General features: G+C 43.7%; 1 protein-coding gene across 1 annotated transcript; it reads left to right on the plus strand.

Annotated features, from left to right (window-relative positions):
* Nucleotides 1-4605: 4605 nt before the first annotated feature.
* LOC104278043 (GDNF-inducible zinc finger protein 1-like) lies at nt 4606-10807 on the plus strand. Its single transcript, XM_009874889.1, has 6 exons — nt 4606-5900; nt 6715-7650; nt 8712-8806; nt 8896-9063; nt 9682-9839; nt 10595-10807. Exons 1-6 carry the CDS (start codon nt 4606-4608, stop codon nt 10805-10807), a joined length of 2865 nt encoding a protein of 954 aa, XP_009873191.1.
* Nucleotides 10808-11123: the final 316 nt, after the last annotated feature.

An 11123-nucleotide genomic window follows, 5' to 3' on the forward strand; every position in this document is an offset into this window, starting at 1 on the left:
TGACGCCTTGGCTGAGGAGAGGCATGGAGGCTGCTAGGCCTCCGCTGGGAGCCGAGCAGCCTCAGGGCGGGATGCCCTGACTGGCAACTCCTCTGCTTAATCCTGCCGTGCACAGGCAGGCCAGGACCTGTGGTTGTTACTGTTTGCTGACATACCTATGTTTTGTGGGAATTTGCATGAATAAGCTTAATCTTCCAGATAATGAATCCAGTTTGGGTAACTTCGTGTCCTTGTAATGCTCTTTTACACCCATGTGAGCTTATTAGCTCCCTACTTTTAATGTATTTTTATCACTGTGATCCATCTTTAAGACAGGTGAGTGTTACCTGGTTTTACAGGAAAAAAAAAGAGAAACACAGAACAAAAATATCGCAAGTATGGCTTGTTTGAGGGCTGAAGCTACGTGTTACACATCTGCGGCAATGAGTCTTATTGCCCTTTACTTAGGGTGGTTTGTGTACTCTTAAACATTCTGCCTGATTTACCGCAGCGCTGGATGTTTAATCTGATCTTTTGAGTGCCTCGTTTTTCCAATGAAGGTCTGGGGTGTTCCGCTGCTGTTACGACCTACCTATGTTGGGCTAGCTCTGCCAAGAGGCATCAGGAGGAGCGATTAAACACTCTTAGGCCATACCAGCACTTCAGACAGATATCTGGGTAGTTTCTGCAGAGAGTAAAGACGATCAAGTAAGACACACCAGGATTTTATTATTATTTCCTAAGACGGTCGATAGTTCAAGGGTTCTCATTTGACCACTGTCAGAGCCCTTTGTTCTATGTGAACATGCAGCTATTGAGAGTTTAAAGGAACCCTCCCATGGAAAGTAAATTAAGGAAGAATTTCCTCCTTGCTTCTCTGAAGAGATCTAATTGGAAGGGTTCTGGGAAAAATCAAGCAATCATCGACTAGGTATAGTTTGCAAAAAGGGCATATTTATGTGAAATAACTTTTTTTTTGAGAAGTACATAATTCAGTTTCTTCAACATACTGGATTTTTCTCCCCTAGGTACTTGGGTGTATAAATCAGTGTACCTTCACTGTCCAAACTTTGGAACACCTGTGCTATATCACACCAGTTAAGGTTCTGGCCTCTAGACATTGCAAAGTAGGCAGGAAGAGAAAGCCCAAGAAACAACGTTTTAGAAATATTCCCTGTCCTTCCTGCAGATGTCTTCATTTACAGTGTTAATTGTCCTGAATTAGAGAGCTGCTGTTGACTGTGTCGTTGCATCATTTAAAAAGAAGCACTATAGCACAGAGCAAGTAAAAACCCCAGAATAATTTTGGTTGGAGAAGACCTTAAAAGTCATTGAGTCCAATCATTAATCTAGCAAGATTGGGAAGCCACTGTTAGGCTTTAATTTTTAAAAACATTTGTACTTATTCCAGTGGCCTTATCACGAACTGTAATTGAATTGAAATATGGTTTGGCTTTTGCGGTGATTAGGTTAATTAAGTTTTCTGCAAATCTTGCATACATGCGAATTTTTAAAAATATTAATCCCCTTATTGCTGGGTAAAAAGCTGAAAGAAGTTACAAACAAACCCGTAAGATGCAATACGTGGGGGAAAAAATGTTGTTTTCGTTTAAATCTTCCCATTCAAGTCAGCATCTGGGAGCCTAGCAACTTGTTGCTTTCGGAAATAGTTTCAGAGAGCAGAACGATGTTGATTAGGGCTCTTAACCACTCACCAGCTAATTTCACTTCCTGGTTTCCTAAGTGGTAACGGGTTCATGCTGACCCACTGTGGTCAGCTTGGTTTTATTCTTCTCTCTGTGAACCCTCCTGTTGAAGCAGCTCCTGGAGGGTAGAGTTAAACCTGTCGATGATGTTACTGGTATTTTTCCTATTCAGTTACTGCTGGCTATTTCAAGATGACATTAACCTACAATTAGAACAAAATATGTCCTTCTCTTTGATTCAGTAAGCGGACGATTCACTGCAAAATTTGTCATTCCTGTTGCTGTGGATGGGAATTCCTCAAGAACCTTCTCTTGTTAGGTGTTAATGAAGTGTGAATTGTAAGGAGAAAATAGCTTTCCTATCCTTTGGGGATAAGAAGCTGCTTCCTTACCTCCAAAATGAAAGCAAATACTTAAAATCTTCTATTACCTCAAAATTTTTTTAGTGGGAAAACGTAATCTTATGTACTGTTTTATAGTCCTGAAACGTTGTGTTTGACTCAACCTCATGAGAATGTGAAACATGAAAACAAGCTGTATTCAGCTCTGCTTTGCAAAACTAAGGGTGAATGTCCTTTCCCAACGGTAACAAAAAGTACAGTCCTTTTTTTTTTCTTTTTTTTTTTCGGAATTGTGAGGATTGATTAACTTGTGACATTTTTTTTGTGGGAAAGGCATTTCATTAAGCCATTTCTGGGCTAATTTGATCTAGAACCAGCTGAACAAAGAGTTGATGTTGGAACACGCTTCGTTTGGCTTAGGATCAGATATTAGTGGCACTCACATGCGAGTGCGTATCAGGAGTTTATCGCAGATGGGGATCTTAAAAAGGAGCAGGAGGAAATTAGCATGTGCTCTCCTCATTGATTTCTTCAAGTGCTACCGATTGGTGAGCTTTGTGACTGGAGGGGTAAGTTGTGCACAGAAATGGAGAAGGATATCCTGTCGGAAAACATTAAGAAGGACAAGCCAGGGGACAGATTAAGTGGAAGCTTTTGTGAATTTGTGGGCTGAATATAGGTATGAACCTTCTGGATCCACGCTGCTCCTTACCGTAGCTCCGTTTCTAGCCACTGGGGGATGTTTCAACACGTGCTTTGTTTGTCTTTTTTCTTCTAGATGCTTTTCCCCGAGTATTTTTCCTCTCATAATATTTTTGTTTTCTCTGAGTAAAGGTGTTTGACCTAGCCAGCAGTGAGGGAGTGAGGAGGTTCTGCACCAGCTGGATGAGAAGGCTGAGAACCCCGAGCCATCCCATCGATCAGGGTGGGACTTCTCGCAGGAGCTCATCAAGTACCCAGGATCAAACCCCAAATTAAGTACAAATATTTGAGGTTCTCCCAATTTACAGACATTTTATACCTAGTAGAAATCTTGTCCGTTTCCTTTGAACACATTCCAGCACCACGTAATGGAGTGCATTTAAAGGTTTAAATCTATTTTCTAAAACATTATTTGGGGCATCACAGGCATCAAGTGACTTATGCCTTGCAGATTAAGAAGATGGTTATACTCTGTGGTGCTTGCTGTGGTAGCTTGTAATAGGAAGTGTATTCTCAAAGCTATCTTTTAAGCTTTCTTTTCAAATCTGTTCACTCTAGGCTATGTATTGTATTTGACTTCCTGGTGCTTTATGTTGAAGACACATTTGTCTTAATCAGTTTATATCTGCCAGGAATGCGTTTAATGTAATGTCAAACGTAATTTAGATGGGGAGTGAAAGTAGAGTTTGGTGTCATTTTCTGCCAGCCATTATTACTGTGAGAGGGAAGCGCAGCAAGCCAAGCTGAAACGGAGCCTTTAAGAAATAACAGGCAGACGTGTGTGTTTATTTTGGCCTAAAGTTCTTCCCTTACATGCTTACAATAAAGCTTTTGTAAGCATGTGCTAAATAACAGACATTGAAAAACTACGCTGGGCTGAGAATATCAGCTTAGAGGATCAGATCAGAGCGCCTAAAGGCCTCAGTGAGGTTGACAGGGTAATTACTGTATTTTGTGGGCAAGGCTTGTTCTGATGGGATAGGCACAATATGTGGGTTGAGACAGGAAATCCACGGTGTTCATCAGATTTGCTGTCGTAGAAGCTCGTGTCTGCCTCTAGAAGTGATGGGGAAATGCAAACTGGTCATTCTGAAAATGTCAAAAAAAGCTTCTGACCCCTCTGCTTGTTGAACAAGTAGTTTTGAAACATTTTTCAGATAGAACACTATTACCTCCTCTAACTTTTTGTAGCTATTTCTAGATGGGTAGTTTGTCTGCCATGTATTAAATGACCAAATACAATAGAAACGTATTGACTGTTGTTATTAACCCCTAGGTCTGCTTGTTTATGTGGAGGGGGGAAGAAGAAGAAAAACAGAAACAAAATTGAACCAGATCCAAAGACTTTATTCCTGTGCTTTGGCAGGAGGGGCTGCCAGGCTTCAGGAGTGGAGCCTGGTGTGACTGGCAAAACACGGACTCTGTTTCAGCGCTAGGCTGGAAACAATTGGACGGGAAGTGACTTGCTACGCTTCACTTCCCTCTTGGTACAAGACTGGGGGAAAGATGCTTGTTTCCACTATGAATTGGTGTGACCTCTGCTGTTGAAAAGCGCTTGTATGTTTTATTATTAAGCTGGGCCAACCATGTTACTCATGTTTCATTACTGTTACTATCTGTGCTATAGCATATTGGCTCTGAAGGGTTATCCTCGAGTGTAAATCCAGATCTGCGACTGTAGTAAACCAAGTGTGTTTGCTGATGACATCTGCGTTGATAGAAACAACCTTGAGGTCTTTACTACATCTTGTAAATTGGGAATTAGGGCGTGCATCTCCACTGAGCTTTTTACATGATTGATGTTATATATGAATGAAAAGATAGCTTAGGGAAGAGGGAGAGCAAGCACTCAAACATTAGTCTGTTTTTCTGGCAGGATGGAGAAAAAGAAGATTCGAATGAAATCCAAGGTTGCTGCTCCTAACCTCCTGAAGGCCCTGCATTCACTGTATCAGTTTGGCCACCTCTGTGACGTGACCGTTCACACGCAACACCTAGGAATTCAGGAGGAGTTTCTGGTTCACAAAGCTGTCTTGGCTGCTTCCAGCAACTATTTCAAGGGGCTTTTCCTGCACGATGAGATGCTGGACACCAAGAATTGCACAGTGACTCTGCAAGACATTTACACGGAAGAGTTCACTTCATTCCTGGAGTTCGTTTACACAGCGGAGGTGGAGATTGAAGCAGAAAAGCTGCAAAGGATGAAGGAAATTGCCGAAAGGCTTGAATGCAAGGATTTGCTTGACATTTGTGAAGAAGCAAAAGCAGAGGGCAGGAAGGGGTTAGATCTGAGCCTCCATCTGAAAGGGCAGCTGTGTGAAAATGGTGGGACACCGTGGACTTGTGTCCAGCAAGAGGAGATCCACAAACTCGGTAATTCTTCCCAAGTCATGCAGAGGAAACTTTGGGATAGGCAAAAGTGTAAAAAGTTGCTGGCTGGCTATGAACTCATTGAAGGCCAACCAGCAACCCTGGAGCAAGAGGACACTGCTTTTCCAGACCCAAACCCCAGGACGACAAAAGTACTGAAACGTAACAGGACACATACCAGAAACAGACTCGGTGAGAATGCTGTTCATCAAGAAAAGGAGAATAGTCGTTCTCTCCTAAGTCAGACTGAATCAAAGGAAGCCTGTGTAGTAATTAGGGACACTCTGTCTGAGCAGTGGGAAGGTGAGAACAGCATAATTTCCAAATTCACTGCTAAAATGGGCCGTAGGAAATCACCGCGGCGTGTGGCCCAAGGCCTGCCGCGGCTCGCCTGTGAGAAGTGTGGCAAATCGTTCCGCGTTATCAAGCAGTACCAGTCGCACATGGAGCTCAAGCACGACGTTACCTTGGCTGTCAAGTACAGCTGCCAGACCTGTGAGCAGCTCTTCTCCTCTCACCAGCACCTCCGGCAGCACTGCCTTGCTGTTCACCGCGAGGAGCAGGGTTTCTCCTGCATGTTTTGTGACAAGAGGTTTAAATGCCGGAAGGAAATAAATGACCATATCCGCAGGGTGCACGAGAAGAAGCGGGACCCACAGGCCTGCCCATACTGTGACAAGGTTGTCAGTTCCAAGTGTGGCCTCACGGTCCACATACGAATGCACACGGGGGAGAAACCTTATAAATGCGAACACTGCCCTGCTAGTTTTGCTCAGAGGTCTGCTTACAGCACTCACGTAAGGTACAGCCTTCTGTGTGTGTGTGTGTGTGTATGTCTGTGTGTGCACAAGAAAATGCTCTTTTCTCTCTGGGTGCCAGGCTAAAAGCTTTCCTGAAGTCCTCACTGCCTTAGTTCCAGAACTGCTTGGGTCTGAAGTGTGTTGGAATCAGCACAGATTTTATTTTTTCTATTGACCTCGAGTTCTCAATCTGGTTGATCTGAGGTCACTCACACTGGGAATGGAGGCGAATGGTTGCAGTTGAATCAAAGAGGACTTGTGCAACTTGTGGTGTCCCTGCCCATGGCAGGGAGGTTGGATTAAACGATCTCTAAGGTCCCTTCCAACCTAGGCCATTCTATGATTCTATGATCTGTTAGGTCATTTTGGAAATCTTGGAGTTGAGTTTTCAAATAGAAGCCCCAAAAGAATCAGGATCTGTTTAAAATACCCAAGAAAATGCCTGTTCCACAAACATCAGGGCAGCGTAGTGCTTTTTAGTGTGATTGTCATGGGCCAGATATCCCCGGTGCTGTTTTGCTGGGTGCCATGAGCTTCCAGAGAGGCTTATTAAGCCTGACTGAAGACAAGATGTTGAAATTGTGTGGTAGTTTCCAGAAGTGCGAAATCCACTCTGTGTGTCAGCTGTCTGAGTGCCCTGCCTGATGTCTGGGCCAACTCTACCCAAAACTGCCCTGTTGTTGGCTCCCCCAACATGCTGTTAATTTCTTCAGTGGTGTCAGGAACAAGTTAAAGGAAGCGACTCTTCCTCTGAGGCAGACATGCCTGAATTGAAACAAACTTACTGAAGTTATGCTCTGTTGTTTTGTTTAACAGGAAAATCCACGAGTCCAGGCAAGAGAGGAAACTGATGCCCGTCTACTGGATGGTGGTTCCATCTGCACGTAGACCAAACGTGACAAACTGTGACAGAGATCCTGACAGAGACGGGTGGGATGGGGCGTCGGAGGCTGAACAGCAAGAGTGTGTGAGGCACAAAGAGGCCACAAGTTGTGAGGAAGCGGGTTCATCCCTTGACAAAGTTGACCGTAGCAATGAGCAAGAAGAATGGGAGTGGAAACATAAGGAAGTTGGATCAAGAAGTGAAAAAATGAGAGAGGAAGGGAATGATGATGAAGGTGAAATGAGTGTGAAGGGTGAGGAGGAGGAGGCACATTACGAAGTGGGGTATTCAGAAGTTGAGGATAGTAGAGATAATGAAGAGGTCTGTACCGAGGGGGATGATGAGGATGACGGATGCTCTAATGAGAAGCGTGGTGGAGAACATGGATCGGATGAAGAGCTTAAAATGAAGAAAATAAATAAAAGTGGGACGAGTAAGAAATCCACCTATGTAATAAGGTGCGATAAGTGTAATGAGCAGTTTGTTTCATGGAAAAAGTACGTGGATCACTGCAGAGATGTCCATCAGTGCTTGCCCGGCAAAGTCTATCAGTGTGACATCTGTAGCAAGTCGTTCGCTAGTTACAACAGCTGGAAGGAGCACCGAGCGTGTGTCCACACTGAGGAGAGGCAGTTCGCCTGCACCCTTTGCAACGCTACTTTCAAAAGGAAGAGAGACGTGAGGACACATTACATGCGGAAGCACGAAGGCAGAGTCAAACGCCCTCTCTGCTCTGTCTGCGGGAAGATCCTCAGTTCCCGAACAGCGCTAGTGTTCCATATGCGGACACATACAGGAGAAAAACCATACAAGTGCGGCGTTTGTCACTCCAAGTTTGCTCAGCCATCACAGCTTAAGATCCATACCAGGTCAGCCTAAGGTTCTGCTTCTCCTGTTCCCATTCCCTGCATGCCCTGTGTACTCCAGCACTTCTTCCTCCTCTTCCTAACTTCCCAATCTCTAGTCATTCTCCTCGCGTGTACTTACAGGAGGAACACTGGGAGGTAATTTGTTCTGTAGTATCTTGTGATTAATTCTTTTACGTAAAGGCTTTGTCAGCAGCTGGTGACTGCGTTGGTTTTAGTAAGGATTTTGAAATATACTCTATGTGAAGCAAAAAAGCCAGTCTTTGGAGACAGCCTTCAAAATAAGGTGATGACCTTCACCGATGAGAAATAATGTGGGCTGAAGAATTAGTCCTCAGAGCCCCAGATGCTGAGCCCTGCTCGCTCTGTATCACTCTCAGTGAGTCATTTAATGCGGGATTTCATTTTTTGTGTGTGTGCAACAAAAGCTGCGCTTCTCGTCTGGACTCCCTCCGTGGTCATTGGAGCTAGGCTGGGTGAATCGCTCTCTGGTGTTAAATGTGGGCGAATCATCCTGGGGAATTCCCCATCTTTCTCCAAACAGGGAGCCTAGCAGAAAGCTAGGAGAGGAGGTTAACTGTTGGAGGGCTAAAGGAGAGGATTAAAAAAATTATTAAAAAAATGAAGTGATTTAAAAAATGCCGAGGTATGCTGATTCAGGACCAGCAAAACATCTGGAACATCGAGATAATCTCTTCTTGGCTGAAAGGCAGCGGAGCCGCATTGTGTGCGGGATGCGGGGTGACTGTGACTCGTGGGGTGACTGCGACTCCTGGGGTTTGCCTCGGGTTACTGGCTGGCTCAGATTTGTAGTGTTTTGCCTGACGAGTCAAAATTACCCATTTTCGCACGTGTTGTACTATTTGGGTTGGAATAAGGGTTAAGACCAAACATTAGGATCAGACTTTCTCAATTTTTTTTTATTATTTTTTTTCCCCCCACTTTCTTTAAAAAATGAAGCACGCTGCCTGTAGTGTGTAGAACGTAATTTCAAATACATTCTTTTAAGAATGCACTGCGGGAGCTGATTTTATTAATCCCCATTTGTGTTTCGCTTCTTTTAGGTCCCACACAGGGGAAAAGCCGTATATTTGCGAGGACTGCGGGGCTTGCTTTGCCGATAAAGGCAAACTCACAGGCCACAAAAGGACCCACACAGGTAGGTGTTAAATACTAAAACCCCAACTTTCTGAATCACGGAGTTCTGCTGGAAGAGTTCAGGAGGACATTTTTGATCTCTTCCCTCAGGAGAGCGCCTTTTCAAATGTGATGTGTGCGGGAAACATTTTTCCACCAACGAATACTTAAAATGCCACAAGCGATGCCACATGGGTGCTAAGCCCTACAAGTGCGACGTTTGTGGGAAGACATTTGGGCTGAGAGCCTCGCTAGCCCAGCACAGCAATGTCCATGCAGGTAACTGAACAAACTCTTTTTTTTCCCTTTATTTTTCTTCTTTTTTTTTTCTTTCTTTTTTCTTTTTTTTTTTGTATTTTGTCTTTTTTTCTGTTTCTTTTTTCTTTTTCTTTCTTTTCTTTTTTTACTTTTCTTTTTCTATTTCTTTTTTCTTTATTCTTTTTTCACTTTTCTTTTTCTATTTTTCCTTTGTATTTTTCTTTTTTCTATTATTTTTCCTTTTTATTTTTCTTTTTCCTTTTTTCTTTTTTTTCTTCTTTTCTTTTTTCCTTTTTTCTCTTTTCCTTCTTCCTCCTTGTCCTCCTTGTCCTCCTTGTCCTCCTTGTCCTCCTTTTCTTCCTTTCTTTCTATTTTAATAAAATAGAATGAGCAGCACTGGAAGCTTGGGTCTGAAGCACTTTCCAGTTTGGGTGGTGCCATTTTGCTCCACAACATCTCTTAGGAACTGCTTGGTGGATTATTAAACAATTGTCGTATCGTTCCACATGATGCTTGATCACTATTGACCCGTTAAAAATTCTCTACTCTTTGCTGAAGTCGGGGCCTGATAGAACGTGCCTTCTAACCCTGTGCTTCCTGGCGAGGCTTTTTGGGGTAGTTTTTCTGTTTGTTTTCCAGAGACCCGTCCGTATTTCTGCGAGCAGTGCGGGAAAACCTTCACCCAACAGGGCGCTCTCCGGCGTCACCAGCGCATTCACACCGGGGAGAAGCCCTACAAGTGCCGAGCTTGCGAGAGGACCTTCACGGACATGTCCACCTTGCGCAGACACGCCTCGGTACGCCGGCCCTCTCGGGTGCCCACGTGGTAATTAACTACCGAAAGAAGTTTCTCAGCTTAATTAGGGTTTGCATTGCTGCTTAAGTTCTGTCTTTTATGAAAAAAAACGTGGAAGAGCAAATACTGGGGTCAGGGGATTGATCAACCTTCTACAGGTGGCTTTTAAAATACTTTTATTTCTCAATTTTCCACCGGCGGCTCCCCCTGCTGTCTGTCGAAGTGGTCACCTCCCAGCTGCTGATTGTATTGTCTTTGAATCTGATTTTAATGGTTGTTTAAAATGTGAATTTGTGATTGAATCCTTGTCCTGAAAAGGCACAGTGTCACGTTTTATATTACTGTGGTCTTTTAAGTCCCCTTATAACATCTTCGTGTTGCGAATAAATACAATTTTACGTGTTTCCAGCATTGCAGTTTTCTGAAAAATGAATTGCTGAGCTGTTTTCAGAGACCTGTCAGGTCCTGGAAGTGACTACTAAGACACAACATAAGGGTTTTTTCATCCAATTACAAGTTTTTAAGTTAAAGTTTGCCCATATGCTGAAATTTTGGAAATGTTCTCTGACAGCAGAGCCAGAAAATCAGCACAGAGTTGGCAAAACAGACTTGTTCTTACGCTTCAGAGTTCAGCTTTTGCTGTTTGATTTTGCACTGGGTTAAATCTTCAGTTATTCAAGTTATCATTAGGAAAAAAAGAAAATCAGATGTAGTTGGTTTAACTGGTTTTCCTCTGCTTTTTTTTTTCCCCCCCAGATCCATGACCGGAATGCTCACTGGAGAAGTTTCTTAATAGATCTTACGACCAAAAAAGACCATAACTGGTCCAAAATAGAGATGCTTGCAGGAGCTTGTGTGGGTGAAGACTCTGCGCCGGGAATTTGGTCGGTCGACCGAGGTAAACTTTATAAACCAGAGAACGTCGCTCTGAAAAAAGCGGAACGTGTGCCGCCTGGCGTCGGAAACTGAGTATTTCAGACTGATAAAGTCGGCTGTTGCCTAAAACCACATCGGAACAGGCTGAATTATTTGAGAAAAAGGGGGGGAGGTTATATGTATTTGTGTGTGTATATACACACGGGCTGTAGCTGTCAGTCTTTTGTGGATTTATTGTTTTGGTTTTGTTCTTTTAAATAAAGATGCGCACGTAAAGTACTGATTTATTCGTTAATTGGGAAACAATTAGAACGCAGTGGGCCGCGTTGCGTAGCAGCGCGTACCGTCCCGGTGCGTCGTGATGACGTCACTTCCTGCCTGTCGCCGTCCGTGGAAGGGGCGGGGCTTA

Source organism: Apaloderma vittatum, unplaced genomic scaffold (assembly GCF_000703405.1).
Source record: "Apaloderma vittatum isolate BGI_N311 unplaced genomic scaffold, ASM70340v1 scaffold30548, whole genome shotgun sequence".
In the NCBI taxonomy this organism is placed as follows: domain Eukaryota; kingdom Metazoa; phylum Chordata; class Aves; order Trogoniformes; family Trogonidae; genus Apaloderma; species Apaloderma vittatum.